The sequence below is a fragment of the Muntiacus reevesi genome, chromosome 5 (genome assembly GCF_963930625.1).
Source record: "Muntiacus reevesi chromosome 5, mMunRee1.1, whole genome shotgun sequence".
Classification (NCBI taxonomy): domain Eukaryota; kingdom Metazoa; phylum Chordata; class Mammalia; order Artiodactyla; family Cervidae; genus Muntiacus; species Muntiacus reevesi.
The window spans coordinates 107572873-107595469 of record NC_089253.1 but is presented as its reverse complement, the minus strand read 5'-3'; the positions used below and the strand labels follow the sequence as shown (position 1 = coordinate 107595469).

The window sequence follows — 22597 nt, the reverse complement described above, 5'->3', positions numbered from 1 at the left end:
AACCTGTATTTTTCCACCATCACCCCTCCCTTCCAAACCAGTTCATTCATCTTAGTCTGCAGCCAATTTCCATCCATTTTCTAATGGTAGGATTAGAGCTGTCAAGTAAGATTGTGCCCTCTATAGGGACATCTCACCAAAGGGCAAACAGGGTAGAAATACTCTATGTTCCACTGGCTAAGCCATTAAGACCTGGCCTTGGTCAGCGTTCACCCAGAGGAAGGAAATAGTTTTCTGATTTGCACGAAAGTCCCTTATATTTTAATTGTGGCCCTCCTCAGTTGGTTCATGGGCCAGAGATGGAGTAAATGGACAGAGTTTAATATTGTAATTAAATAAGATTTACAGTAAAGATACATGTAATGGCATAAATGGTGTCTATCTAGCTACGTGGTAAGTCACTCATGTAGGTGGCTATATTTGGTGTTCTTTTTACTCAGCCAAGCCAACTATGGGGAAGCAAGAGAGAAGGAGAAGGAGGCCACAGTGAAAGCTTGGTGAGTTCCTCTGGAGCCCCAGTTTGGGCTTCTTCCTCAGCAGAGGGTCCCCATCAGCTCAGTGTTTCCAGAGATCTTGTGTCCAGGGATCTGAAGGCATAGGTAACCTACTGAAAGACACCAGCATCTTCCCTCTGAACCAAAGAGAGCAGGCATCAGAAGCCTCAGTCTCTAAAGGAGAAGCTGTTGGGCAAGTAGATCAATGAGCAGCTGCTTTCACCATCAGGGATGAAAGCTGGAGGCCAAAAATACCTTTCCTTGTCATGCAAAGGTTGGGGGGAATGAGCCTTATAAATGAAAGAAAACCAAGTGGTATGATTTAAAGAAAGGACAGCAGTCCCCCAAACTTCCCCAAAATCATATGCAAAATTCTGCCAGATTCATTTGACTTAACTCCTCTCATGGCAAGTTAAGGTCAGGTGGACTGCTTACGAGTCAGTCTCACTCTGGGGAGAGTTCATTTAATTATTTTGATTTCCTAAGTGCGAGCTGATTCACTGGAGCAAAAGGAACTTTTGCTGGATTGAGAGGAGCCTGTAGAGGTTTGGCAGAGGTGTGCTCTGGGCTAAACTGTGGATACCCCCAATTCAAGTCCTAGCCCCAGTACCTAAGAATGTGACCTTGTTTGGAAATGGAGTAGTTGCTAATGTAGTTAGTTGAGATGAGGTCTTATGGGAGAAGCATGGACCCCTAATCCAGTACAACTGCTATCCTCATAAAAAGGGAAAGTTGGACACAGAGACCCACACACAGGGAGAACACCAAGTGAGGACAGGAGTTACACAGCCACAAGTCAAGGCACTGCCAGCAGCTGGGAGAGAAGCCTGGCACAGACTTCCCTGGTGGCTTCAGAGGGAGCACAGCTCTGCCAACACCTTGATTTTGGACTTCTGGTCTCCAGAACAGTGAGATGGAAAATCTATTGCTCCAGAAGCCACCCAGTTTGCAGTGGGTTGTTATGGCAGTCATAAGACACTAATGCATTGTGAATGGGGAGAGAGTGGTGAGACATAGTGCTTGTGATGGGCTCTGGCTTTCCAAAAGCGACCACAACCGTACCTCCCACCCACATGTTCTTCCCACAACGTGACTTTGCCAATCTTCCCATTGAGTGTTGAGGTCTCTATACCCTCCCCTTGAACCTGAATAGGATTTTGTGACTTCTTTGACTAATTAGAGTATAGCGAAGGTGACATGATGTGGCTTCCAAGGCTAGGCCACTTCTGCCCTTATTTCTTGGGACACTTGCTCTGAGGGAAGCTAGCTGCCGTGTAAGCGGTCTTGCTGCCCTGAGGCCACCATGCTGTGAGGAAGCCCAATCTAACCCACACAGAGAGACCACATGGAGGGCCCCGGAGTCTACACAGAGAGAAAGATGTCTGATCCTCCACCCTGAATTGCTCCAGTCCTTCACTGTTTTAATTCCAGTCACTATCTGACTATAACCCCAAGACAAAACTGCCTACCCAAATCCCCAACCCACAGAAACTCTGAAAGATATTAATGATAAAAACAATTGCTGTTGTTTTAAGTCACTAGGGCTTGGGGTTTGTTACACAGCCTGCAGGGGTAACTGGAAGATGAAAGGACTTTGGAGAAAGGGAGCCCAAAGGGAAAGAGATGCAGAGATGTTACAGTGAGATCAAAGGCTAAAAGATGGCAAAAGTTCAAAGAAAGAGAGATGGTGAAGGCATTTCAGGAAGGACAGTGGTGGCTTTTTCTCCAACAAGGGCAGTGCAGTCAAGTGGAAAACATCTGGGCTGGAAGACAAATGACCCCGCACCCCTCCAGTGCTGCTGCCCACTGGCACTTGGAGCAAATGCCTTTCCCTCCCTGGAGAACGTTTTGTGAACTCATGGTATGTGGAAGAACAGCTCACCCTGGAAATGTGGAGCTAAAGAGCAAGAATTGCACCCCCCCACACACCCGTGCATCAATTCTGGGGCCTCCAGGCACCCTCTGACTGTGATGGGTTGTTCTCATTGTAGACTCTGCTGCTGGAAGATGCACTGATCAGCCGAGACAAGTATCTGACCACTTGGCAATCACAGTAAGTGAATCCAATGACACTCCAGTTTATGCACCCACAGGGATGCTTGACCTACACCTGTTAGGGCAAAGACCCCAGACACAGGTGATGAAAACAAGGTGTGACCACTCGGAGGGACCCTGCCCAAAAATGATCAACTGGCCTCCCTAGAGGACGACTATTCCTCAGGGCCACAACTGCAAAAAAAATCTCTTCTTAGGTTAAAAATAGAAGAGGAAAAACCAAGTATGTAGTTCCTTGGAAATAAGGAATGAGCCAGAAGAACTTGAAAATAGTGGGAGAAGCAGAGGAGGCCAGCTCTCTGATGGGACAGCTCATGCATACGACAGAGGAGCCTGGGCCAGGAAAGCCTTGCCTGGCTTTCATTCTGCTCTTCAAACCGCTTTCCTCCCTTCCCTCATACACTGTCATTTAAGTATGCTATATCTTGGTCTGTATGTGCTTAATGAGAAAATATATAATAAATAGAGTTTAAAAAACAAGATGAATAAGAAGGGAACTGAAGATATTTCTCATCCAGTATTCTTAACCCAAATAGTAGTCTGCCAGGCTCCTCTGTCCATGGGATTCTCTAGGCAAGAATACTGAAGTGGGTTGCAATGCCCTTATCCAGGGGATCTTCTCAACCCAGGGTTGAAACCCAGGTTTCCCACATTGCAGGCAGATTCTTTACTGTCTGTGCTACCAGGGAAGCCCAAGAATTCTGGAGTGGATAGTCTATTCCTTCCCCAGGGGAATTTCCTGACCCAGGAATTGAACCGGGGTCTCCTGCATTGCAGGTGGATTCTTTACCAGTTGAGTTACAAAGGACGCCCAAGTAAAGACAATCCAAAGTCAAAAGATGATTGTGGTGATAGCACAGTTGTTTTTAATGTTTAATTAGGTTATCAAATATTTCATAGATTCCAATAGCTGAGCATCTGTAATCAACAAACACGAGCTAACGAAGCAAGAAGTCCAAAATTATCAAGAAATAATGTAATCTTGAGCCACTTGTAAAACAAAGGTACAAAATCATCCCTTTATATTATATTTATATGATAACTCTCTTTATGTTATAAAACCCCCAAGGGAGAAACAGATATTGCAAGTACGTTACTGGATGTCTCATCACCACATCCTTGCCCTTGCCTCTGCCTTCTCCTCTTCATCCACACAGACATTTTTATTACAAGTGAAGTGTAGGGCAAGGCCCTGGCAGCACAAAAAGGCTTTGACTATTAACATCTTTGATGAGAGTACTGTGCAGTTGGAGAGACAAGACATTTATATAGATATTAGCACCTGAATCACTGTAAGTATTGATTCAAAAATATACTAAGTCCCTAACTATTCTAATTGTAAGAAGAAACCATGCTAGAAATAAAGCTGCTCTCTTCACAGTGCAACACTGCTTAAAAGATGGTATGGAAATCACCCATGGCAACCCTAAAAGCAAAATAAACAAACACAAATGTACTCTTATGCAACTCAGCTGGCGCCAGGAAAGAGATGCGGGGTGGGAGCTTCATCCATGGAAGGAGGTGGGGACAGTAGAGCAAGAAATAGCCCTTGCACACTGAGAATGTCTATACCTGTGACTGTGATGATTAAAGTCGGAGGGCAAATGTCACGGTCAAGAAAGAGCAAAGGTCAAGTCTGATGTACACGCTTAAAGTCAGCTGTCAAAGTTGGGTCTGCCGAAGTATCAGGGCTGAGGTGTGTGGTCAGACAGGGTCAGTGAAGTGGGACAGATGAATATAGAATTGACGGTCAACCAGAGGACCAGTGGCTGCACAGGGGCAGGATGAGAGGAAAGTGATGGTGAGGATTTTAAGAGGCTGAAAAGAGTAAGGAGGATCAAGGGTATCTTAATTCTCACAGTGGGACTTCTGTTTATTTCCAGAGCAGATGTATGGAGAAAAAGCATATATATAAAGGTGAGTTGAGTCCATCTACAACCTGTAGAGGAAGGGTAGAAATTAGAACTGAACCCTCTTCTGAGACATACTATCATTTTTACATTAAAAGATGGCAGTTGGGTTCATGTTTTTGTATTTCCACTGATGGTGATAATGTCTGATTATTATTTTTCTTACTTTCCCGTATAAGGCAGAAGGACAGATCTGACGAGGTATATTTCCAAGATGCCCAGCTACCAGGCAGAGCTGCCACAAGAACAGGGCACTTTTGCTTCCTCTTAGGCCAGGAAAGGTGTGAAATGATCCCACCATTCATAGGCTGTTGTAGGAACTTGCTGACTGCCCTCATGGAAAGATCCCACCTGTCTGTAGGGTCACAGTCATGGCACCCACAGCTTTTGCATAGTAAACATTTTCCTGAAAGAAGAGAAAAGCCTTTTATGATATAGTGAGGTGCCCATCATTGGTGGAATTCAAGTGGAGGCTAGATGCTCAAGGCAAAGGCACTGGAAAAAACATTTTTGGCCTTGGATTGAAGGTTTCTTCCAGTCCCGCGGTTCTCTAATCTACCTGCAAACCACTGTTGACAAATGGGATGTAAGGAAATGTTGTGTCAGAAGAGCAGCCGTATTTAGAGGAAATGTAATAAAGGATACTAGTGGTAAAGAACCCACCTGCCAATGTAGGAGATGTAAGAGAGATGGGTTCAATCCCTAGGTGGGGAAGATCCCCTAGAGGAGGGCAGGGCAGCCCACTCCAGTATTCTTGCCTGGAGAATCCCATACAGAGAGGAGCCTGGCAGGCTAAAGTCCATAGGATGGCAAAGAGTCAGACACGACTGAAGCAACTTAGCATGCACATTCTAAAAAATTCCATCAAAAGAGCCTGATACCCGACAGTCTTTTTAGAGCCAAAGAACAAATAACATTTTGTAGCTCCTATTTTTCTCTCATGTGTAGAAATGCACATAGATTACAAACGCGTAATCCTGTAACATCTGTGTCTGCTGTGGCTGTGGTCAAGAGTTTTGAGTGGTAAACTTGAGTCCATATGGGGCAGAGGAGGCCATGGTTCCTAGAGAAGAGACAGTTGGAAAACAGCCATCTCTCATCAGTGATCTGGTGTAGAAAGGTAGATGACTTTGTTTTTCCCTGAAAGAAAAAGAGTTTGTAGTCAGATATCTGTGCATTTTTCCTTATAGCTCAAGAATAAATTATACAGTGTTCAATAAACTCTGAGATTTAAAGGATTAGATCTGATAGAGTGCCTGAAGAACTATGGATGGAGTTTTGTGACATTGTACAGGAGGCAGTGATCAAGACCATCCCCAAGAAAAAGAAATGCAAAAAGGCAAAATGGTTGTCTGAGGAGGCCTTACCAATAGCTGTGAAAAGAAGAGAAGCAAAAGGCAAGGAGAAAAGGAAAGATATACCCATTTGAATGCAGAGTTCCAAAGAATAGCAAGGAGAGATAAGAAAACCTTCCTTAGTGATCAGTGCAAAGAGGAAAACAACAGAATGGGAAGGACTAGAGATTTCTTTAAGAAAAGCAGAGACACCAAGGGAACATTTCATGCAAAGGTGGGCACAAGAAAGGACAGAAATGGTATGGACCTAACAGAAGCAGAAGATGTTAAGAAGAGGTGGCAGGAATACACAGAAGAACTATGCAAAAAAGATCTTCATGACCCAGATAATCATGATGGTGTGATCACTCACCTAGAGCCAGACATCCTGGAACGTGAAGTCAAGTGGGCCTTAGGAAGCATCACTATGAACAAAGCTAGTGGATGTGATAGAATTCCAGTTGAGCTATTCCAAATCCTAAAAGATGATGCTGTGAAAGTGCTGCACTCAATATGGCAGCAAATTTGGAAAACTCAGCAGTGGCCACAGGACTGGAAAAGGTCAGTTTTCATTCCAGTCCCAAACAAAGGCAATGCCAAGGAATGCTCAAACTACCGCACAATTGTACTTATTTCACACGCTAGCAAAGTGATGCTCAAAATTCTCCAAGCCAAAAAAAAAAAAAAAATTCTCCAAGCCAGGTTTCAGCAATATGTGAACCCTGAACTTCCAGGTGTTCAAGCTGGATTTAGAAAAGGCAGAGGAACCAGAGATCAAACTGCAAACATCCACTGGATCATCAAAAAAGCAAGAGAGTTCCAGAAAAATATTTACTTCTGCTTTATTGACTACACCAAAGCCTTTTACTGCGTGGATCACAACAAACTGTGGAAAATTCTTAAAGAGATGGGAATATCAGACCACCTGACTTGCCTCCTGAAAAATCTGTATGCAGATCAAGAAGCAACAGTTAGAACTGGACATGGAACAACACACTGGTTCCAAATCGGGAAAGGAGTATGTCAAGGCTGTATATTGTCACCCTGCTTATTTAACTTATATGCAGAGTACATCATGAGAAATGGATGAAGCACAAGCTGGAATCAAGATTGCTGGGAGAAATATCAATAACCTCAGACATGCAGATGACACCACCCTTATGGCAGAAGGCAAAGAAGAACTAAAGAGCCTCTTGATGAAAGTGAAAGAGGAGAGTGAAAAAGTTGGCTTAAAACTCAGAATTCAGAAAACTAAAATCATGGCATCTGATCCCATCACTTCATGGCAAATAGATGGGGAAACAGTGGAAACAGTGAGAGACTTTATTTTGTTGGGCTCCAAAATCACTGCAGATGGTGATTGCAGCCATGAAATTAAAAGATGCTTGCTCCTTGGAAGAAAAGCTATGATCAACATAGACAGCATATTAAAAAGCAGAGACATTACTTTGCCAACAAAGGTCTATCTAGTCAAAGCTATGGTTTTTCCAGTAGTCATGTATATATGTTGTTGGACTATAAAGAAAGCTGACCACCGAAGAATTGATGCTTTTGAACTGTGGTGTTGGAGAAGGCTCTCAAGAGTCCCTTGGACAGCAAGGAGATCCAACCAGTCCATCCTAAAGGAGATCAGTCCTGGGTGTTCATTGGAAGGACTGATGCTGAAGCTGAAACTCCAGTACTCTGGCCACCTCATGCAAAGAGTTGACTCATTGGAAAAGACCCTGATGCTGGGAGGGATTGGGGGCAGGAGGAGAAGGGGATGATGGAGAATGAGATGGTTGGATGGCATCACCAACTCGATGGACATGGGTTTGAGTAAACTCTGGGAGTTGGTGATGGACAGGGAGGCCTGGCATGCTGCGATTAATGGGGTCGCAAAGAGTCTGACATGACTGAGTGACTGAACTGAACTGAACTGAACTGAATGTTTGTCAAAATGGGAAAACCTACTGAATTCTTGTAACAAAAGACAAAATCCTCTCAAAAGTGAGTAGTGTGGGATGATTTGAGAGATGAGCATTGAAACATGTATATTATCATATGTAAAATAGATGCATGAAGCAGAGCACTCAAAGCCGGTGCTCTGGGACAACCCAGAGGGACGGGGTGGGGAGGGAGGTGGGAGGGGGCTTCAAGGATGGGGGGGACACATGTGCACCCACGGCTGATTCATGTCGATGTATGGCAAAAACTACCACAATATTGTAGTTAGCCTCCAATTCAAATAAATTAATTTTTTAAAGGTCTGTAGTAATTAACAATAATGAGATCATTTGGAAAAAGACAAATCAATGTCACCATATCTTCTATGAACCAACTGCAAAAAGGACAGTCTACCTGGACAGGAACTGTATTACTTTGTAGACATCAGGCACCACTTAGGAAACAGACCACTCTCCTTTCAAGCATCATCCATGGTGTGTGTTCCCTATATGCTGAGAGGGGTGTTTCAGGTTCTATGGAACAAAATGAGGCCAAACCCAGTTCTAAATGGAGCTTGGAGAGGCAGGTGCAGAAAATAAAAGTCTGGAACTGTAGAGAGACAGTCTGTCATCCCCAGGATCCTTCCACGTGCCTCTTACCTCGGGGCCTCCTTCGCCAGGCTAGGATGCCAACTCCAGCCAGGGCAATGGCGAGGACAATGAACCCAACAGCTTTCATCACCAGAAGCATAGTTTCCGATTCTGAAAGTAAGCAAATAAGGGAGGAAAAAATCCACGTGTCCTCCTGCTCTTCTATGTTATTTTGGGGGACTTTTTTCCTGTGATCATCAAGAAGCCCAATACTACTTTTCTTACTGTGACTTCTTACTTCACCCCTCTGTGGAGAATAATCTGAAACAGGAACAGCTGTTCCCAAAGTATGGTCTGAATGCCTGAGGTGTCCTCAAGACCCAGTCAGAGTCAATGAGATCTAAGTCATGATTCCCCACCCCCCTTTTTTTAATCTCCATCTCTCACATGGGCACAGTGGAATTTTCTAGAGGCCACAGGATATGAGATGACATCATCACTCTGACAGCAAATAGAATGCTATGTTTTCTAGTGTTTACTTTTCTTTAAAAAATTTTAATTTGCAATACAGTAAATAGAAATAGATATAACTTACATAAACAAAAGCTCTTTGGGGTCCTCAAGAATTTTTTGAGCATAAAGGAGCCCCGGGACCAAAAAGTTGAGAGAACCTCTGTTTTAACAGACCCATTCTTAAGTACGCAGTGATCCATGGTTCCCACTCACCCCCTTTTCTCAGGCTCACTCCCCAATCACAACCCCAGCCTTACCCTGGGAACCCTGAAGAACCATGTGGACTCCGTCATGTTCCACGTGACAGGAGTAAATGTCATTGTTCTGAGAATCCAGCTCAACAGACACCCAAGTCTGATAGGTCCCATCCCCACTGGGAAGAATGCCTCCATACTCGGTGTCTTGGATTATTTCTTCCCCGTTTTTCATCCATTTCATGGAAATTTCTGGGGGGTAAAAGCCATGAGCTCTGCAGTAAAGAGCTGTAATCCCTGGGAAAGTTTCTTTGCGACTGACTCTGACTTTTGGGGGCTCTAGAAAAAAGAAGTTCAAGTTAAAATAGAAGTATCTTATGTACTGAGTGCACAATATGAGAAAACAGCAACTGCATTTCCCAATTTTCTTCATTGCAGGAAACATCTAAAAATAAGAATGACCCAGAACCCAGGTTCACCAATAACAAATTCTTTGATCTAAAGCCAGTTTGAGCAGATTTCTGTTACCTGAAACCATTAAAATGAAAATGAGTATTCAGCTAGTGAGTGGGAGAATTGAAACAAACTCCAGTCATCTGCCTCCAAAACTGATGCGCCTGAACAGAGAGTCCATATTCATACCTGAGGTCCAGGTGCGTCCGCAAGGGGCTGCCATAGCTCTGGAAAGCCCCACCATTAAACATCACTCCTGTGGGAAAAGGCACGTTGTGTCTGGGAGTTTCCCACAGCATGATACAGTCGTAATTCATTTTGAATAATGAGATCATACATGAAAAGTTCTGTGTTAACTAAAAGTTGACCAATTGAAACATATCTTTGATGTATAAGAGGAGTTTTTTACTGAAAGGAATCTTATCCTAGCCTCTATAGGAAAGCAAAGACCCTCTGTCTTTTTTCTAATTTCAGATTTTCAACTCATCCTGATGTTCTATGATCTCTTGGTTACTACATAGCTTGAAGAATTGCATTACCTCCCTAAGTATTGCGAAGGGGGGTGGGGGGGTGGCCGAAAAGTTCATTCAGGGAAACCCAGATGAATTTTTTGGCCAACCCAATATTACCCAACTTATCATTAACAGGAGATGGGAGGATTTATCTTACTGAATCCCCCAAAAGGAAGTGTCCCTGGACACACTCCATTCAAAACAAAGTAGAATTGCTGAGTGGTGTTAAAATGCTGATAAAAAGGTAGCTAGGGAAAGTTTTCATGGGGAGTTACAGGTCACTGTAACCCAACTAACAAAACAGATTTCAAAAAAGGATGGCTAAAAGCTAAATTAGAGAAATGTTATGTATGAAACCATTAGTTCTGAGGATGTGGGGACAGAGTCCTCCCTCCTGTTTACCTGTCCTTTGTAAGGGGTCTTTCCCATACTCTAGGAATCTCTTTAACCAAGCAATACATTCTTCTTCTAGCCAATTTTTCTGATATTGTAACTCATGCCGATTGGCCTCCCATGCCCGCCTGATGATGTCGCCCACATTATCCATGGCTATCCAGGAGAGGGTATCTTTATTGAAGATAATGAAATCCTGTCCATCATATGCATATTGGAGAAATCCCGTGGTGCTTCCATCCTCCAGTAACTCACAGCCAATCATTCTCTGGTAAGTGTGAACCCCTGGAAGATACATGAATGGCAGAAAGGGAGGGGTTGACATGGGGATGTAGAGGTGGGTACCCAGGTGATCTGACTGGGGGCATGGCTGGAAGCATCTTCGACCCCAGAATACATCACTGCACAGGCTTGGCATGGCATCACTGAGTCTCTAGAAAGTTCCTGTGATATAAGCCCACCTATACACAGGTATCTACAGAGTACCTACTGCATGTCAAAGGAGTATGATAATTCCTGCCTTGTGGAGTTATCCTATATTGGGAACAACTAACTGATAAACTTTTTACTGCAGTGGAGGAGGGAGAGATATCCAGGAGCCAGAAATATCCCCGGGAAAGTTAATGTAGTAAGTCATTCATTGCCCATAAGCAAGCACCTCATTAAGCCTGGAAATAAGACACGCAATGGCTAGATTTAGGAGAAAGGAGAAGATGCAGGTCAGCAGCCTGAATGGGGATGGGACAAGGACATGAGGGCACAGAGGTCCTGGGGAAGAAACAGACAATGTGGAAGAGGCACAGGATGGACTGCAGGCACTGAACCCCATCAACAAGATTGCCCGAGCTTTGCCCAAAGAATTTAGCTCAGCTCACAGTCACTGTCTGCCCAGGGGCCTCTCCCGGGTTGGGAGCTAGAGAGCAACGCGCCCATCCCTGCTGCCTTCACCACCTGAGTGGTTGTAGTGACGTTGCAGCTGCTTCAGCTCCACCTTGAACGCCTGCTGCCAGCCCCGCAGCAGCTGTGTGTACCTCTCCCAGTGATCAGGCGCCAGGTTCTCCGCCATCCATGGGGCCCGCGGCTCCTTCCGCTGGGAGACACTGTTGTACATGGTGATAGGATGAGAATCCACGTACCCAGCTGAAATAAATTCAGGGATCCCAGAACCAGGCTCTGAAACGCCCAGGCGAAAGTATCTCAGAGAGTGAGTCCCTGCGAGAGAGGCAGAGAAGGCAGATATTTAGAGTCACGGCTGATCCAGATCTATAACCTGCTAGATTCCATCTAAACCCCACGATAGTCCTCCGTGTTCACTTGCACCCATTCTTTCGGGGACGCAGCTGCTACTTCCTCTTATGGAATCACAGAACACCAGGAACTTCGACCTGGAAAGGACTTCAGAGCTTTAGCCAAGACTTGGAGCCTGTTTTGTTCAGGTTGGAAACCTCAGGTCGAACTTTTTTACAGGTAACTCAACTTGTAGGTGAGTGCTCTGGTCTTTTGGGGAGGGGCCCAGGACCACTCACTGGCCCCTCCAGGGAGATCTATCCCTGAGAGATTCTCAGGGTTTGAAAACCCTGATAACCAACCCCCAGGTTTCACCAGCAGAGGCTCTAGGGTGATAAATGAGGGCCCCTATCTCACTGCTGTGCAGGCACATGTACACACACACACACACACACACACACACACACACACACCCCAGGTTGGTTAGTCTGCTTGACAGACCCACAGTGAGAACCCACATAAAGACTCAGGCCTTCCAAGGAAAATTTTTAATTTTTCCTTAAAAAATTTAATTTTCAAATTTTAAAAAGCAGAATGCTTTGTCTATTATATCAAACCAACTCTGAAAACCATTTTCCTATTATTTCTCTACTTTTTTCTTCTAGCCAAACCTCACTGTAAGAATTGTCACAGTCCCTGATGGTCAAAAGCCAGATAAGATGTAGCAAAACTGCTTGACTTTCTCTGCTGCTTTTGCACTGAACTTCTCGTGTCAACCAGTAAGCTCCACATCTAGTGGAGACAGACAGCACAGTCTGGAAGGAATGGGATGGTGTCATAATAGGGTCAGTGCAGGGCGTGAGCCCTCAGGGAAGACTTTCTTAGAGAAGATATGTCCTAGGGGAGATCCTGGGACAGGGAGGAGGTGAGCAGGCAATGAGGCTGAGCAGGGACATAGAAGAGAGGACAGTAGGAGCAGAACAGAAAACAATTTGTACAGACAGAGGCTAGGAGAGCGGGGCTCACTCTGGGAACCAATGGCCTAGGATGCTGGAGCTTAGCAAGCGTCACAGAGGAAAGGAGAAATGATGCCTAAGAGGTAAGCAGAGCCGAGGCAGAAGAGACCAAGGGCCTCCATGTCCTGCCAAAGAGCTGGCGGGGAGAAGGCACCCAGCACGGTGGCTTTCTTCCCCTGCTCTGCTCACTGTTGTCTGGAAATGCCCATCTCTAGCCCTTTTATCTTGTTACCTCTTTCCATCCTGACCCATCAACATCCTCCCCAGTCAGCATCTCTAAAGACAGCCCCCAAGACTAGCCCTGACATTTGCAAGGCTGAGTCAAGTGATCAGAGGAGGCCCACGTGCCAGAGGCCCAAATATCTTACAGGGATAAATCAAGCTAACGAACTGTTCAGTAAGTTCTACCCTCCCTACCTTGCCAAATATCCCTTCAAATGACCTCAAAGTCCAAGTTCAAATTCAAAAATCTGACTTGGTGGCGGTGCAGAGAAAGCTAGCTTCTATCTTCCAGCCCCTGGGCCTTAGCCTGGACCTACCTCCTTCTCTACCTACCCCAACTCCACCCAGCCCTGCTTAGGGCCTGGTGCCAACATGTAGACACCCTGTTCTCTCAGACTCCATCTATAAACACTGCCTCTTTGCCACCTCTTGGACTTAGCATTTGGTCCAAGGCTAAGAGGCCTTAGGAGGCCTTAGGTCCATCCTCTGTAAATTCAAGCAGCCTTGAGTCATCTGGGCAGAGAGCTGCAGGTTCCAGATACCTGTGGTGGGGTGCAGACCCAGGGCAAGCACCTCTACTTGGCCTCATTGGACGCCTTGCTCTGCGGGGAAGGATGTGGGTAAGGCAGTTGTTGGAGCAGGGCCCTCTAAAAGGTGGGGCCACATCCACGGCTTCTCTTGTATGTGTCTTAGAGCTGTCCTAGACACTATTTCCCCCAGTTTTTTCCAGGTAGCTCATCCCATTGTTGTCCCCTTTGTGAATGCTCAGATTGTCAGGCACGGCCTTGGTCACTGTGGAAAAGCTCAGATGGGGGTCAGGCTGACCCCCAGGTTGAATGCCACTTAATGAAGTTTATTCCTTCCTCTTCATTTTAAATATATGTTTAAGAAAAAAGTAAAAAAAAAAAAAAAAAAAAAAAACAGTTCACAAAATAGCTGGGTTCATTTTTGTGCATGCACATCTGGCTATAACTTTTTCTAAAGCTGTTTATGAAAGAATCCATACTGTGCAGACTGTCTTTTAAAACAGGCCTCCCCAAGGCCAGGGAACCCTCACCTCAATTATGATGGGGAATAGGATTCCCTGAGGCCAAACCAGACCTACCCAGCTCTGGCCCCTTCCAACTGATTGTACCAGTTCTGTAACCTGCAGGTGCCTCCAATTTTCTTTTTTCTCAGTTTTCTTTCTCTCTGCTCCTCCAGCTGGGGTGCAGGCAGTTTTTGGCAGCACCCACTGTCCCATGGGCCCCCTCCCTGGAGGTCGTATGCTGCATGTCAGCTGTGGTGCTGAGCAAGATGGAACCTGGTCTCCCCCAGGCCTGGGCAGAGCATAAAGGCCCCATGGTCCCTCTGAACTGCTTTGACCTTTTATTCCCCACCCCTTTCCCTTCCTGTGGCAGTGGGGGCTGGAATGGGGAGGCAACCCAGTGCAAACCTCTGAGACTGGACATAAGACCATCATAAAAGTGTGATTCTTATGAAAACAAGACTGAGGGTAAAACAGAGGCACAAATTCTATCCCCAAAGCAATAATTCCATATTCTGCCTTCTATTCTCTTATCTTTGTTCACCTTCTACCCACTTCTCAGTCCTAAGATGCTTAAGAACTGGGATTGAGCTTCTTCCCTCTGTATTTCCTACAAGGCCTAGCACAGGGAGCCTAGCCCATAGTCAGAACTTAAATATTTGTAGGTATTTGTAAATTGTTTGTAAAACACTATTTTTCTGCTTTGAAATAATTAATTATGCTGGAATGAATGTGAATCAATTTAATTTCGATCTTATGCTTTATTTAAAAAACATTTTTGGCCTCACCACACAGGTATCTTAGTTCCCTGACCAGGGATCCAACTCAGGATCCCAGGAGTGAGAGCTCCAAGTCCTAACCACTGGACTTAAACTTTAAAATAGAAATTTTAATAAAATTAACATTTTATAAAATTAAATTATAATTCCCAGGGAATTCCCAGGAACTTATAGTTTAAAAAATACTTTTCATAAGGGGCAAGCTGGTGAATGGGAAGCAGAGCTGAAATCTAATTTACATCCAGCCTGGAGTCTGTAAAAGGTGAAATATGGTGGAATCTGCAACCCATTTTGCAAACGGTTCTATTTCTCTACATCTGGAAAGGTTTTGTGGTTCCTCCACAGATTATGCAACTGCTCAAAGATGGAGGCAAAAGGAAGAGCAAGTCATGAACATTTTCTCACACTTTCTTAGTCTCCATCTGAGTATTCAACAAACATGTGAGTACCTTCTCTGTGCCAGGCACTGTTCTGGACTTTGAACACATCACAGACAAAACAGATAAAAAACGTCTGCCCTTCTGGAGCCTACATCCTAATGGGAAGACACAAGGAAGGCAGACAATATAAAATAAATACATATAACTGGTCATTTAAAAAGTGCAATGAAAAAAAATAAAGGTGCAAAGAGGACTAAGCAATGTAATTCTAAACAGCGGAAGTTAGGGAAAGCTGCTCTGAGAAGACTTTGAATAAGTGCCTGCAGAGAACAAGGGAGCCAGGCAGATGTCTAGGGACTGCGGTCCAGGCAGGGGGATTTTGTACAAAGGCCCCAAGGAAAGGTCAACCCTGGCACATTCCGGGAAAAGCAGTGAGGCCTGGGTGAATAAATAAATTTAACAGCTGACGTGCAGGAGCTGAGTGAATAAGGGGAAAAGAAATAGGTAGGAATTGCTTCCACACTTCTGATAGCAAAAAGCCTCATAGAAATCAAATCCCAGACAAAGAATGAGAGAGAGGGAGGAAGAAGGAATTTAAAAAGAGACTATGTCATTGACATAGATCTTCCCTCGGAAACTGGGTTTCCTTCTATGACATCTGGGGTCTGCATGCCTAGTAGATGCCAACAAACAAAAAAATAGTATTACCAACTTGGGGTATTACTGCTCAATGGGGTTATTTATTCTAAATGAGTATCACTGACATCATCTCCATACATAATATCTACAACCCAAGTAATTTCACTTTCTTACAAAAATGTAACTTCATAAAGATTTGCATAATCCAGAGTTTAGAAGAGGTCAATAGAAAGACACATGGTCTGTTGCCAGCTGTCCAAGGACGGTGGAATGTCCTTTTCTCCAACCCCCATCTGAGTCTTGTTCCTGTTTTCAGAGCAGTTTTTCTCCACTAGCCAGCCCTGACTTCAAAGGTTGCTCTGCCCCTAAAGGCTGGCCTCCATCTGCCAGTTGCCTGCCCATCCAGTCTCGTGCAGCCAAGGTGTGGCTCTGCTCCAGGACATCACAGCCCTGTCCCCTTCCTCTGCCATGCACTCAATTACCCATCTGGTGTATCCATAGGTATGAGCCACGCTTGCTCCTTACTTGGGCTTCCAAAATGTTACCTTAACTGTGATGGGAAGTTGGTTGACAGATGTTAAGTCAGTAACTCAGAACAGGAAAAACAGGAGAAAATTCACGGTACCCTTTCTTTCATGATACGTTAGACCTTGTGATAAGTTATATTCCCATGGATTTGCTGCCTGGATGATTAGATTTCCATATAACTATGAAGGTTGAATCATTTGGAAAAACCTCTATTGGACTAGTTTTGATCTACCAAAATGGCAATTTCATATGATTCATTCTGACCTTCTGATTCTTTCTTCTTGCAATAATTACCAAATTGGATTTTTCTCTCCCTTTCCATGAACAGATTATTGGCATCAATCCACTTAGTGGACTGAAATCTACAATTTTGAATTTGGTCTTCTGTCTAGGCCAGTCAAGCTGCTTCTCAAAGAGGCTGCTCTGTTCCAACAGCCTCTGATAGGTATTGCTGAAAAGCCTGAACAACACAACTGAACAGCAATCAGACCAAATTCAGTGGTGACTTTATGTCCTAAATGAAGTTCCTTTTAGCCTATAGATGAACTAGCTGGACCATTTTGACAAAAGGCTGTGGAAATAACTGCTAAAGTATTTTCAGATAGTCATCCATGAGGGCAATTGATATCTGAGTTTCTACCATGTAAGAGGAATTATGAGGCAATGTCAGGAAGGGAAAGAGATCAGACACCAGTTCTTTTCCTCCCAGAATTTACAGTATTATTGGAGAGCCAAAGTGAAAACGAAAATGAAAGTCATTCTTCAGGGGATCTTCTCAACCCATGGATTGAAACAGGTCTCCTGCATTGCAGGCGGATTCTTTACCATCTGAGCAACCTGAGACGTCCTGCAGCCTTTTGAGGTAGATCTTAAAATTCCCAGGGCTTCCCTGGTGGCTCAGAGGGTAAAGCATCTGCCTGCAACGCGGGAGACCTGGGTTTGATCCCTGGGTTGGAAGATCCCCTGGAGAAGGGAATGGCTGCCCACTCCAGTGTTCCTGCCTGGAGAATCCCACGGACAGAGGAGCCTGGCGGGCTACAGTCCATGGGGTTGCAAAGAGGTGGACACAACTAACTGACTAACACTTTTCACTTTCTTAAAATTCCCATTTCACAGATAGGAAACGGGTTCAGAGAGATGAAGAAAATTGTCCAAGATCATCCTTAGAATCCAAAGTAGAGGGCCCAAGAATTTCCCTCTGACCTCTCAAGCAGGAAGCCTCTCTGCCTTAGACTGCCCAGCTGTTCAGAAGCAGAGTCACTTCCCCATCCCAGGCTCTGTTTCAGGCTCCTGCCAGGATCACCAGTGCTCTCTCCTGCCCCCTTGTGTCAAGGATCCCAGATTTTCCTGTCCCAGGGGAACCAGACTCCAGACCTTCCTAGAACTGGCCGTGGGTCCTGATTTATGACCAGTTCAACAAAGCCCCAATTATTTGTTGGGCCTCCCAAGTGGCCCTATGCCTTAACACAGTCAAAATGATTATGATTCCTGGGAACTATGCTCTGGAATTTCAGGCATCGTGGGAATGAGAGGGAGAAGTGGAGGGTGATATTTTTAGTTAAGAGGGCCTTTGGACACTTGTCCAACTATGCAGTGATGTGGGTGGCTCTATACATTTCAAGAACTGCCAGTCTCTCCTCACAACTCCTCTCACTACAGAAACTTGTCGAGGGCCAGGAAGTGCCGAATGTGACAGTTTGACTTTTTAGCTACTCTTTTGAAGCTACCCTTTGGAAGTTACCAGTGTCCCTTTTAAATTTTATTCTTTTCTGAACTTCCAGTAGGCACAGTCCTAACTGCTAGGAATACGGCAATGAACACATCAATGTCCCAGCTATCTGAATTCCTTTCTAGAAGGAAGACTGGCAGTAGGTAAGTATATAACACAAGATCAGCTGCTGATAAGGGTTTTGAAGAGAAATAAAGCAGGGAAAGGAAATATACATAATAGTAAACAAAATTTTTTAAATGAAGAAAAAGATAAGGAGAAAAGAAAATTTAAAAAGAGGAAAACTAATTTTAAAAAAGAAGAAAACAAGGAAAATAGAATGTGAAGACGGATGATTTATAGGTAGAGGGACCAGGAAAGGCCATCTCAGCAGGTGGCACTTGAGCAGAGATGTGAATGGAGAAAGGAAGTCAGCCATAGGAGAACCTTCCAGACAGAACAACAAGCCCAAGTCCTCCAGAAAGTTGCCCATTCCATGTGTTTGAAGAATAGCAAGGAGACCACTGTGGGCCATGTAGAGCTTCAGAGAATGAAAGAATGATCGAGCCTTGATGATTTTTACCCCCAGTACTCTATATACAATGATGACCACAGGTCTCCTATTTCCCAGAAGAATTACAGTTTTATGAATTCTATTCTTATAAAATGATTCACTGAAGTGGTAACAAAATGTGATTTGGTACTCATATTCTTGAAAGGTTTTCCATAATGAATATAAACTTGGCTGTCAGAAAGAATGTCCTTTATCATCTGTCTCAACTTGGGTTTCATAAAGCAAGTATTTAAAAAGTCATGTGTTTTATCTTTAACCTAGGCCCCTTCCTTTGAGACCTTGGCAATCCTCTAGGGTGAGAGGATGACCGAGGTCAATGGGTTTTAGTAAGAATAGACAAATATTCCCACTAGTCAGAAGAAAATCTACAAATTAGTTGAATTTCTCGGATTTAGATAGATTCAATGTCAACTAAGAAGAAGACGGCCTTAGGGGAGTAAAACAGTATCTTGGAGAAATTTCTACTGCATGTACCTTGGCAACAGCTCCATGGAAACAGACTGAAGTCTAATAAGGTCTATAGCAAGTGCCCATATTTTTTCATGTTAACTCTTGGAACTCAAGGTCATTTCTTAGCAGATAATTTGCAAGCCTGTCTCTTAACACTAGCCCAGTTGACAATTCAGGGGACTTATCTATCATCAGTCCTTGTCTGTGAAGGACTTCATGAAGCAGATTGATATAGAATATTGAAATATCCACAGAGTTATGAATAATATCAAGAGACTGACCTTGGTGTTTTTCAGGATCAACCATACAAACCACATATGGCTCTGCAAGAGAGATCCCATGCCTGCCCCAACCTGATTACACCCACCACGTCACCAGCTCACAGTTTCCCACAGACTGGAACAGGAGGAGTTGTAAAGCATGAAACCTCTTTCTTTTTCATAAGTATTCTGCAACCAGAATAAACCACAGTCATGAATTTAGTCATTATTGCTGCCCAAGTTCTCTATGGCAGCAGTCCCCAACCTTTTTAACACCACAGATTGATTTCCTGGAAGACAACTTTTCCACAGACTGGGTAATGACGAGGGGTGGGGGACGGTTTCGGGATGATTCTCCTAAAAAGCGTGCAACCTAGATCTCTTCCATGCACAGTTTGTGGCAGGTTCTTGAGCGTCCTATGAGAATCTAATGCTGCCGCTGATCTGACAGGAGGTGAGCTCAGGTGGTAATTCGAGCTATGCGGAGCAGCTATAAATATGGACGAAGCTTTGCTTGCTTGCTCACCTGCCTGCCGCCCACCTCCTCCTTTGTGGCCCATTTCCTAACAGGCCACAGACCAGTACTGGTCCATGGCCCCAGGGGTTGGGGACCCCTGCTCTATGGTATATGGTCAGATCCCTTCAATTTGTTAGAAACATCACCTTGGAACATAAATTCCAGGAGGTATTTATTAAGTGCCTATTGGTCACTAGAATGTACGAGGGAAACAAGAAAAATGGAGATCGCTCTCCCCGCTTTAAGTGGAGCCTTGACTGAAAGATTTTGGTAGATAGAAAATTATAAAACTGGGAGCAAGAGCTATGGGAGTACAAATGCAAGAGCAGTTTACTGAAGGCTATGGAGTCAATGAGAACAACATACTGGAAGCGATGCTGGAGTGATCTTAACATTGCTCTGTGATCTCACACACTCTGGTGTCTCCTCCCTGCATTTCCATCTCTAGAAGCTCCCACTCAGAGCCAGCATTAGGTCCAACTATCAAGTAGACCAAGTCCTTTTTCATAACCCCATCTCCCTTTCCTGTTAGCACTCCTCAATGCTCAGCATGCTCAGTCAGGGTCCTGGCAGGTAATAGCCTTCACTCTAGATGAGTCACATGAAGAAACTTCAGTGGAGGGACTCTACACAGAGCTGTGAGCAAGGTTACAGGAACAAATGAGGGATGTTGGGGAACCCAGAAGCTAGCAGTTATAGGAAGCTGTTACCAGCCCTAGGGTTGTAGCGATGAGAGGAGCAAATAGTGTTCCTGAACCCCAATGGTAGCTAGAACCATGAAGGGGCCATTCATGGAAAACTATATTGCGGAGGGACACAGCTATTATACTACCAGAGGCACTAGAGAAAGAGGGAAAAGAAGGTAATACCTCAGCCTCGCTTTGCTCTCTGATTGCTCTCCCCCAGCGTCTCCTACTGGGTGAACCCAAACAGAAATCAGCCTGTGAGAGAGCCTGGGTGATGTCGTCTGTAGCAGTCAACCTCCCAGGACACAACACAGGGCAGAGAAGGATGCAGCGGAAGGAGCCAAAAGAAGGAGAGCCAGCACAAGGTGACCTTCCCTGCCCTTCAGAGATGACTGGTTCTATTTCTCATCCCGCCAGTTATCAAAGCACCGAGCATCCACATCCAGAGACGCTATGATTTTGTGGGAAACCCCAGGACTGTGGCTGGGAAGACCTGCTGGTACTTCAGACTCTGTTCATTATGTGAGCTGAGTCCACCTCTAGGCCTGGATCTCCTCATCTGGAAATGCGGATATCATCTGAGCCACAAGGGTTAGTTAAACCAACACAAGAAAGATTATATTTAGGGGATATTGTGGCCATATTATTGGTGAGTTCCTTGAGAATCAAATACAGGTAATATATAGGCCTTTTACCTTCTAGAAATATCACTCCTGCCCTCTTTTTATCCTCTGTCTCTTACCTTCACCCTCAATCTTTCCCATTTCTGACTTGAATGGTAGGACTTTTCTGGATTAAGTTTCTAAGGAATTAGACCTATGTCTATCCTGTCCACGATCATGTCCCCAAAAGTGCCAGCACATAGTAGGTCGTCAAAAAACACACAGATGTCTTGAAAGAGCTCCTTCCCATCATGCTCACGCATCGTTGCCTATGGTGGTAGCCCAGACATTGTCTGGCAACCCCCTGGGAATGCTGGACTCTAGCTGAGAAAGCAGTTGCTTCGAGCAGAGAAGCCTGTTGCTTCCAGCCCATCATTCTTCTTGTGTATTTGGGGCAACAGAAAGCAACTGCTTCCCTAGTAACACAGGTTCCCCATAAAGTGAAAAACTTTTTCTACTAAGTTCATAACTCTTACACTCAGTACAAGAGTTCAGAAGCATGGTTTTATCTTTCTGGGATCTTATATTACAGGTAGGGCTTGTGGTGAGGAGGATAAACAAATACATGTGAACAATGGATCTGCTCTACTATTCAGTGGCCCCGAAACCCTGACCACGCCCTCATGAGACTCACCAAGCTAGCAGGGAGGAAAAACAAAAGTAAAAGAAAAGACATGAGCAGAAAAGAAAGGGAACAACGTTCAGAAGGGAAGTAGGAAGTGAGGAAGTTACTCAGAGGGTCTTTCCAGAATGGCTTCCAACCCCTCAGAGAAGGTGGGTAACATAAAGATCCTACACACAGGAACTGGAAAACTGTACAGCTTTCCAGTTCATCGCTCCGACAAGTCCTGGGTTGAATAAACACACTTTCCTGCCCCTGGTTTCTTCATTTCACCAGGAGTTTTAGGAAGACAAGCTATTTCCGAGAGGCTCCCTCAGCTGGGGAGTTTAGAGCAAAGAGAACTTGGGGTACTCACGAGCATCGCTGAGCTTCACCATTAATACAATGATGAGAGGCAATAGGAGCATCATCAGCCCCTCTAAAATCCTTCTCTTCTGATTCTTTTAACTAAAACACTGATAGGTCCCTGTTGATCTTTCAAGAACCTGTACTGTATCGGCTCTCTCAGTTTTTGGTGATTCAGCAACTGAGACATTCAAGGGCTCTCTCCCAGTCAAAACAGTGGAAATGTTGCTATCATCAGTTGCTAGGTAGAATAGAGAGCATGAGAGCCCTAAAGCACCGCCTTCACCAGTGACCTTTAACCCTTTGTTGGTCTGAGACTGTGATTGCTCCTTTTGCTGTTCCTATCTTGGTCCTGTTACCAACTTCTAAATATTTATGGAGCACAGCTATAAGAAAGACACAGGGAGCACAAAGATGAATCAGTTCTGGTCCCCCAGGGAGCTCAAAAGAAAAAGAAGCCTTTGTTTATTCCCTGGAGCTTAGATTTCAAGCAAGGTCCATGAGAAAGAGTCACACAAAGTTCCCAGGACTTGCTGTGGCTTCCTATAATGCTGCAGTCCACATGTCTGATATAATATGTA

The 22597-nt window shown here is 44.6% G+C and overlaps 1 protein-coding gene across 2 annotated transcripts; it reads right to left on the bottom strand.

Annotated features, from left to right (window-relative positions):
• Window positions 1–3400: 3400 nt before the first annotated feature.
• On the bottom strand, window positions 3401–22179 carry LOC136168546 (major histocompatibility complex class I-related gene protein). 2 transcript variants are annotated; one of them, XM_065936161.1, is made up of 6 exons: window positions 22027–22179; window positions 11317–11586; window positions 10384–10659; window positions 9080–9355; window positions 8379–8480; window positions 3401–5599 (listed from the first exon to the last, which is right to left on the bottom strand). In XM_065936161.1, exons 1-6 carry the CDS (start codon window positions 22079–22081, stop codon window positions 5559–5561), a joined length of 1020 nt encoding a protein of 339 aa, XP_065792233.1. In that variant the 5' UTR covers window positions 22082–22179; the 3' UTR covers window positions 3401–5558. The 2 variants fall into 2 exon arrangements, with proteins under 2 accessions (XP_065792233.1, XP_065792235.1); XM_065936163.1 differs by having other exon boundaries at window positions 11326–11586.
• Window positions 22180–22597: the final 418 nt, after the last annotated feature.